Source organism: Sorex araneus, chromosome 8 (assembly GCF_027595985.1).
Source record: "Sorex araneus isolate mSorAra2 chromosome 8, mSorAra2.pri, whole genome shotgun sequence".
NCBI lineage: Eukaryota > Metazoa > Chordata > Mammalia > Eulipotyphla > Soricidae > Sorex > Sorex araneus.
The window spans coordinates 50,538,181-50,545,903 of record NC_073309.1 but is presented as its reverse complement, the minus strand read 5'-3'; the positions used below and the strand labels follow the sequence as shown (position 1 = coordinate 50,545,903).

The 7,723-nt window shown below is 62.8% G+C and overlaps 1 protein-coding gene and 1 non-coding gene across 2 annotated transcripts; both read right to left on the bottom strand.

Annotated features, from left to right (window-relative positions):
* Positions 1-2,718: 2,718 nt before the first annotated feature.
* NOP53 (NOP53 ribosome biogenesis factor) lies at positions 2,719-7,723 on the bottom strand. Its single transcript, XM_004607793.3, has 13 exons — positions 7,465-7,723; positions 7,005-7,069; positions 6,255-6,357; positions 5,631-5,830; positions 5,362-5,432; positions 4,662-4,757; positions 4,155-4,259; positions 3,892-4,074; positions 3,631-3,806; positions 3,481-3,547; positions 3,047-3,123; positions 2,905-2,961; positions 2,719-2,791 (listed from the first exon to the last, which is right to left on the bottom strand). The coding sequence occupies exons 1-13, from the start codon at positions 7,680-7,682 to the stop codon at positions 2,785-2,787; spliced, it is 1,425 nt and encodes a 474-aa protein (XP_004607850.3). The 5' UTR covers positions 7,683-7,723; the 3' UTR covers positions 2,719-2,784.
* Positions 3,340-3,442, bottom strand: LOC129406905 (small nucleolar RNA SNORD23). Its single transcript, XR_008631325.1, has one exon. It is a non-coding gene; the product is annotated as a small nucleolar RNA SNORD23 (small nucleolar RNA).

Here is a 7,723-nt window from a genome sequence, read left to right as displayed (position 1 = left end):
TTGCTTTTGGGGCCACACCCGGCAATACACAGTGGTTACTCCTGGCTCTGCACTCAGGAATTACTCCTGGCGGTGCTCAGGGGAGCATATGGGACGCTGGGGGATCAAACCCAGATTGGCCGCATGAAAGGCAAATGCTCTCCCCGCTGTGCTATGGCTCCAGCCCCACCACCACACCACTCCTGACCTGGGCATCTCCCCGGAGTTCTCAGGGGTCCATCCCTCCGCCCAGCCATGTGCTGCTCTCCTCTGTGGTACATGGGAGGTGGGAGGGCGGCGGCAGCCACTTATTGCTTCCCACCTAAGCCCACACACTTCTCCCCTCCCCCACTTTTTTGGGGGAGAGGTGAGGAGCACCAGGCCACTCCTGGCAGTGCTCAGGGATCATTCCTGGCGGGGCTCAGAGTCGGATGCAATGCAGGGTTTGGGTCAAACCCAGGATGACTGTGTACAAAGCAACCCCTGTCCTTACCCCCCATTTTTATGGGCCCTGGAGTCCAGAATTTTTTTTTTTTTTTTTTTTTGCTTTTTGGGTCACACCCAGCAATGCACAGGGGTCACTCCTGGCTCATGCACTCAGGAATTACCCCTGGCGGTGCGCAGGGGACCATATGGGATGCTGGGATTTGAACCCGGGTCGGCCACGTGCAAGGCAAACGCCCTACCCGCTGTGCTATCACTCCAGCCCCATGGAGTCCAGTATTTTAACTTTCCTGGCCTTTGAGCTACGCCTGGCAATGCTCAGAGTTTACTCCTAGTTCTGTGCTCGGGTGTCCTGGCAGAGCTCAGGCCTGCCGAGGACTGAACCCAGGTCAGCCACATGCTGTCCCATGTCTGCAGCCTCTGAGTTCCCATGTTTATAATGTAGTAATGCATGCAAGGCCTGAGCACCCCCCTTCACCCCAAGGCCTGGGGGTGGAGTGTTCTGGTGAGCCCCCTGTGCACAATCTCAGATCCTGTTTGCTTTTTCCACAAAGCACTAGCAGGCCCCTGCCTGGCTTCCTGCTGGCAAGGTGACGACCAGGCCTGCCCGCAGCCCTCACCGTTTCCTTCTATTCTCCCAGCGCTGGGGGACCACGCCACTGCGCTCTGCTTCCCACACACACTTGCAGCACTTCCTCAGGCACGTTCCCGAGGGTGAGATCAGGGGCTGGGGTGGGTGAGTCTGCATGGAGCCTGGCTCTGGGCCAGCTTCCTTTCCTTATTGTCTGGGGTTGTTCATGGCCTTGGGCCCACACCTGGAGATGTGCTCACTCTGGGACTCCAGGCAAATGGGGGGTCTTCCTCAGCCACACAGTTAAAGGGCGGGTCCATGCTGCTGCCCACGCACACCTCACTCCCTCAACCCCCCCACGCCGCCAGACCCTCTCATCATTCCTCATTTCAGCCCCAACTGGCAGGAACCCTCCCAACTTCCGAGGTGGCCCAGACTTTCTGTCTAGGGGCACCCATTTCAGAAAAAGAGCATCAGCTCCAGGTTCCAGAGGGGACCAATGCTCCGTGGCTGCCCATCCCAGCCCCCTTCCAATACCCCACTGGCCCCCAATGTGCCTCCCCCTAGGAATGAGGACATACTCTCTTTGGGGAGGTGAAAAGGGGCTACGGCAACAGCGGCAGTGCTCAGGGCTTATGGTATCAGGATAGAGCTGTGGTCGGGGTGCAAGGCAGGCACCTGCCCCCACCCCGTCTCAGCAGCCCTGGGCAGCGCAGATCAAAGGGCCGCTGGTCCCCTGGCTCCAACCATCCGGCCCCACCCCCAGCATCTGGAATGAGACTGTGGACAGAGCGTACTGGCTCCCGGTCATTAACCATTCTCCCACTGCCTCCTGATGCAAACTCCAGATGCATGCAGTAAGGCACCTGTCATAAAGGGGACCGGCCTCCTGCGCCAGCTTCCTGCAGCACCCTCCCCCGGCTCCCCGCAGGGCAGAGCAAGCTGCCTTCAGGGCGAGGGGTTCAGCCAGCGCCCTGGCACCCACATACTGGTGACCCTGGGCAATAAAAGCTTCCTCTCCGGGGCCAGCTTTCTGGGGCAGAAGCCAGGGCCATTCTCGTGTCTGTCCCACATTCCTGGTTATTTCTGGGCCTCGACGGGGCGGAAGAGCTCTGAGGGCCACACTCCGAAGGGCTGTGGCAGGAGGAGCTCGAGGCTGCAGGGGACACTGGCTCCATTTTTTTGCCACCACCTCATTCCGGAGAAATACACCCTAAATGCTGCTATCAAGTGAGGACCAACAGGAACAGGAACTGCCAAGAAGCGCCATGGAGAAGGCTAAGAGCCCCCGAGCAGAAGCAGAGCAGCGAAGCCCTTTGCCTCGCACGAGGCCGACCTGGCTTCCATGCCTGGCTCCCCAAAGGGTCCCCGAAGCCCCACCAGGAATGAGCTCTGAGTACTGCCAGGTATGGCCCCCAAACAGAAACCAAATAAAACCCAAGTCCCCTCAGAACAGGGGCTAAGAGGCTTGCTCACCCACAGCTGAGCCCAGCCTGACCCCCCTGCACTGCCGGCCCAGAGCCAGCACCAGGCGGGAGCGCTGACCCTGCCCCACCCCACACTTCAGGCCGAGCAGGAACTGTGCTCCGCCCCAAGTGGGAAAGGCGCTGCCCCGGACGATCTGTGAACCACCATCCATCCCCCACTCCCCTGCGCCCCCCAGACCCCTCAGCCTGTGCATGGGAGGGTCGCTACAGGCGGGGACAAGCACACAGGAGTCCAGATCGGTGCAAAGAGCTTTACTGGGCGTGGAGTGGGGACAGGAAAGGGGGCTCCAGCGCTGTCAGCATCTACAACCTGGGGGACAGAGCAGGGTTCAGGACGCGGCAGAGACCCTCACCCCCAAGACACCCCCTTCAGGCTGGGGCCCGGCTGCCTCCCTGAGGGAGCCCTGTACATGGAGCACTCACGGGGTGTCGCGGAACGACCGCTTCTCCACCAGCTTCACCTTGTACTTGCGCTTGAACCTGGGGGCAGGGGAGAGCGGTGAGGCGGGGGTGGGGGGCAGCAGAGACAGGTGGGCCCCACCCCGCCTGCGCCCCCCGCTCCTACTTGGCTCGCTCCCGGGGCTCGATCATGTTCCTCCGCTGGAAGCTCTTGAACCGGTCCCGCAGGATGTTTCCCTCCGGCTGCAACACAGGAGTGGGGGTCAATGGGGCTCCAACACCACAGCCCAGCAGACCCTACACTCGGCCTGTGCTACGGTCCTGGGGTGCAACCGTGGGAAGGGAAGAAGCTGAACCCTGGGATTCTCAAAATAACTCTGAGACCTCAGCAGGACAGAGGTGACCAGCGGTGGGACCCCAAAGTACAGAGCACAAGCCCCCCCTTACTCCCCAGCCCCGTGCCCTCAGCCCCCAGGCTTAGCCCACTGGCTTGGCCCAGGGCAGCCAGGATGTCACCCACAGCCAACAGGCACGGGGAGCAAGGATGTGTCATCAGCGGGCACGGGGCAGGCACGGGCGCAGACGCCACCCAACACGCACCTTCAGTGTCCGCAGTGACCCACACAGCTCCGAGCTGAGCTGCACGTCGATGTCAGGGGCCTGATACCTGGGGGGATAGGGGGGTGAGGGATGGGAACGGGCGGGGGTCTCAGAACCCAGGTCCAGCCCCCAGCACCAACCCCGCCTCACTTGAGCCGCCCCAGCCGCCGGGGCTTGTGGGCCTCAGCCAGACGCCGGCGCCTCCGCAGCTCCCGCCGCCTTTCGCAGTCGGCCAGCCACTGGGCCACCTGGGCCTTGATCCCTCGCAGCCGGAACAGCTCCTGGTGCCTCAGCCGGGCAGCCCGCAGCGCGGCCTGCTGCACCCGCTGGGGGACACACACGGGGCTCAGGGCTCGACAGCACCATCTGGGCCCGAGCGCCCCTCCCAGGAGGCCCCGCAGAGGGACTCACCAGCCTGCGGGCCGCCTTCTCCCGCCGCCGCTGCTGCTCCGTCTTCTTCTCCCCGGCCGCCAGGCGGGTGAGCGCGGCCCCTCCAGCTGGGGGCTTTGCAGGCTCCGGCCGGGCCTCCTCGGGCTCACCCTCCCCGTCCGACTCCTCCAGCAGACCTTGGCACATCTCCTGGAAGGCCGTCTCCTGGGGGGACACAGACCACGGGAGTCACCCCAGGGCGGGCAGGTGGGCCAGCAGGGCCGGCCAGGTCAGCTGAGGCTCACCTGAGTGGCCGTCTGCTCCGCAGGGGGCAGGGCCAGCTGCCGCTCCAGCTTCTCGGCCTCCTTCTGCCGCTGTACCTCGACCTCGTGTGCAGCCAGGAGCAGGCTCTGGGGGTAGACAGAGGGGCAAGGCTGAGACCCCAGGAGCCCCTCCTGGAACCCCAGTGCTGACCATCTGCTCCACAGCACCCCTATAGTCCCATAGCCAGAGAGCCCGGAACTGGGGGCAGCAGCTGAGGGAAATGTGCGAGGTGGCAGATCAGTGAAACGTTCCCCTCTTCCAAGCCTGCAGACTCCCTGGCACCCCCTTCCAGGAAGCCCTCCCTGATTTTCATGCCCCACCCGCCCAACACCACCCACTCAAAAACCATCATATCTGAACAGGGTCGGTTTCCCCCACAGGACCAACATCCCCAAAGGAACCAGACTGGAGGTGCCCTGTCACCCAAGTTCCCTTCACCAGGTGGGCCCCAGAGGCAGAACCTGGCAAGGGGCTGGGGAGCTGCGTACCTGGTGGTCCTCAAAGGTGGGGTTGTAGGAGGCGCCAGCAGGGGTCACCTCCACTGCAGGGGCCTGGGAGGGCTTGATGTGAAGATGCGGCGGCCGCTGCAGGGCAAGTGCAAAGGAAGGTGAGTCCAGGGCAACCACGACAAGAGTCCCCAAAGCAAGGGGCTGGAGCCTCAGAGCTGGAGGGAACATGGATCAGGTCGTGGGCACCTAGTCCCTGGGGGTAGCACCCCAGGTCAACGCCCACTCCCAGGGCAGCTCTGCCCCAAAGAGGAGAGGGACGCAGTCCACGGCCCTACAGTGAGCCCAAGGATCAGGGTGCTTCTATCTGCGCCCACAGACACTGAGTCCAAGTCTGCCAGCACCCGCTAACCGGAATCTGCTCCTGGACATGCACCCTGGGGGCGTGTAGGCACGCCCGACCTCCCTTGTGCCCCACCACACCACTCATCTCTAGCTCACAAGCCCCCAAGCCTGAATGTGGGCCTCTCTGGCTGAGGGTCCAGCCGAGAGAACTGGACCCCCACCCCACCCCCACCGGGACTCCACATGCCCTCTCTGGGGACCTCCCCGACCTCCCTAAGGCCCTTCTCACCCACCCCAAGGTGACCCTTGTTCTAGCCAGGGGGACCATCACTGCATCACCCTGTGAGGGAAACCCACCCCCATCCCCCTGCTCAGGCCCAGGCCACCTGCATCTCACCTTCACCCCTTTCTTCTTGGTCTGCTCCAAGAAGAAAGAGTCCTGGCCCACCAAGGGCTGGTCCAAGGGGTCTGCAGAGACAGTGTGGGTGGCTGGGGCTACCTGGGGCAGCCAGAAGGCCCCAGGGGGCTCCTCACAGCAGGCACCAGGGAAGGACCGGCCCACTCGTTCCTGGGGGGCCAAGGGCCGAGGAGTCCCCAGTAGAGGTGCTGAGGCTGAGAACAGAGCCCCCCCATGCCCAAAAGTGGGGGTGTCAGCCGGTGACTCACTGTCTTTGGCCCAGAGGTCATAGAACGGCCGCTGTGCCGTGTCCTGGGGTGCGGCCTCGGCGGGGGCTGTGGGGGGGCCGAGGAGCCGGGCCTGGGCTCTGCGCAGCTCCCCTGGCAGCCGGCCCTGCTGGGCCAGCCGCTCCCACAGCTGCTCCTTCCGCCGCAGCCTCCTGGCATTGGGGACCTGGTGGGCGAGGACACTGCAGGGGGAAGAGGTGGCACAGGAGGAGGGGCAGGTGAGACACCCCAAGGGCTGCTCACCCAAGCCAGAGCCCACCCTAGACCCTCCTGACCACTGGCACCACAAAGTCAACAATCATCACCTCCATCTAGCCTGAGCCCCAGACCAACCCCACAGGCAGCTCAGGGTCCCCAGGGACCTCACCTGTGAACCCCACAGAGCTCCCAAAGCCATCAACCTCCCCCCGGTCCATCTCGGGGCTGGCCCACACATCACCCTGTCACCTGCTCCTGCACCCTGCCTCCCCAGCCCCCTCAGTGCTTCATTACTCCCTCCACCCAGCCCCCCCACCAAGCCTCATAGCCCCATCTGCTCTCCCTGACCCAGAGTGGAGCCTGGGTCTCTGCTCCTCGTGCACCAGGCAGGATGTGGCGCCCACTTACTCTTTGGGGACGGGGACCTTGGAAGTGTTCTCTAGGATGAGGTCCACCCGGAGGGGTTTCCTTAGGAGCGACTTCCGGCCTGTCGGTCTCTTCTTTGTTGGCTCTGAGAGATGGCAAGAGGGGGACCCTGCCTCAGCCTTTACCCCTGCTCCCCTCATCTCCCCACCCTTGGAGCCAACACCCCATCCCAGAACAGACGGAAGGTAGAAGCCCAAAGGGCCCCGGACCCACATCACCCTCAGGCCGGTGAGACTCATGGCGATACCCACCAGGGCCTCCAGCTCCAAGGGCCACTCAGGCCCAGGGAGGCCTAGGACAGTAAGTCTCACTGCATGCAAGGCAATCCTTAAGCCCTGCACTTTCTCTCAACGCCTTTGTTTCCGAGTCACACCCAGTGATGCGCACAGGTAACACCTGGCTCTACACTCAGATTACTCCTAAAAAGCTGGGGATTAAAACCTGCGTTGGCCACTTGCAAGGCAAGCACCCTCACCTTGCCACTGCCCTGTCTCTCTAGCCCCCCAAACCCCTGCTTTCTTATAAAAGATTCCTAACTCGCCGTTCTGCAAACTAGAAATAAGCCCGTAGCTTCAACCTAAGCTACCCATTAAGCAATCTGATCCTATACAAAATACTTCTGCAAGAAATTACTTTCACATGGACACTCCTGGAAGCTGAGATGGAGGTGGGGGCGCACCAGACAGGACCCAAGACCCAGCGACCTGCCCCACCACGAAGGCCGCTCCTCACCTTTTTTCTGGGGGCCGGTATCCAAGAAAAAGAGTTTTTCATCGGGGGCCTCCGATACCAAGCAGCTGGGGGAAGCAAAAGCAGCGCATTAAATGTGTTGGAGAGAGTCAGATTCACCCTCTTGGCGCAGCTTATTTTGGAGAAAGATGGGGATATTTGGACCATATCTGGCGGTGCTCAGGGCTTACTCCGGGCTCTGCGTTCAGGGATCACTCTTGGCAGTGCTCGGGGGTCCAGACAACACGTTGGGATCACCCGGGTGGGCCGCGTGCAAGGCAAGCGCTCTCTGCACGGTATAATCGTCCCGGCCCCTGGGCTTTCTGCTTCTACTAGCAAACTATGACGACGCGACCAGCCATCATATCAGCCCCAACCCATTATCCCGCTTCCCCTGCCGTGCCCGTCGGGGGTCTACAGCGCCCCGGAAGCGGCCCCGCGCCCGGAAGTCCCGCCCACGCACCCGCTGGCACGCTCCTGTAGTCTCACGTCCTCCAGGTACTGGTCCACTTCCAGTCCCAGCGGCTCCTGGGCGAGCCGCCGCCAACCCCGCTTCTTATTTCTCGGAACCCGCCGTCGTCGCCTCAGTGCCGGGTCCACCGAAGTGGGCCGCAGCCCCAGGAAGCCGGAGCCGGCTTCGCTTTTCGAGCCCCGCTCGCCGCCACTCTTTCCCCCCGCCATCTTGCCAAAGGAAGAACGCGGTCCCCGGCGTCTCGCGAGCC

Excerpts from the sequence above, each read along its gene's own strand:
- NOP53 (XM_004607793.3), bottom strand. The coding sequence starts at position 7,682 with ATGGCGGGGGGAAAGAGTGGCGGCGAGCGGGGCTCGAAAAGCGAAGCC. Across the intron at positions 5,831-6,254 it reads AAGGTCCCCGTCCCCAAAGA|TGTCCTCGCCCACCAGGTCC; the intron begins GTAAGTGGGCGC and ends TTCCCCCTGCAG. Across the intron at positions 3,807-3,891 it reads AGAAGGCGGCCCGCAGGCTG|CGGGTGCAGCAGGCCGCGCT; the intron begins GTGAGTCCCTCT and ends TGTGTCCCCCAG.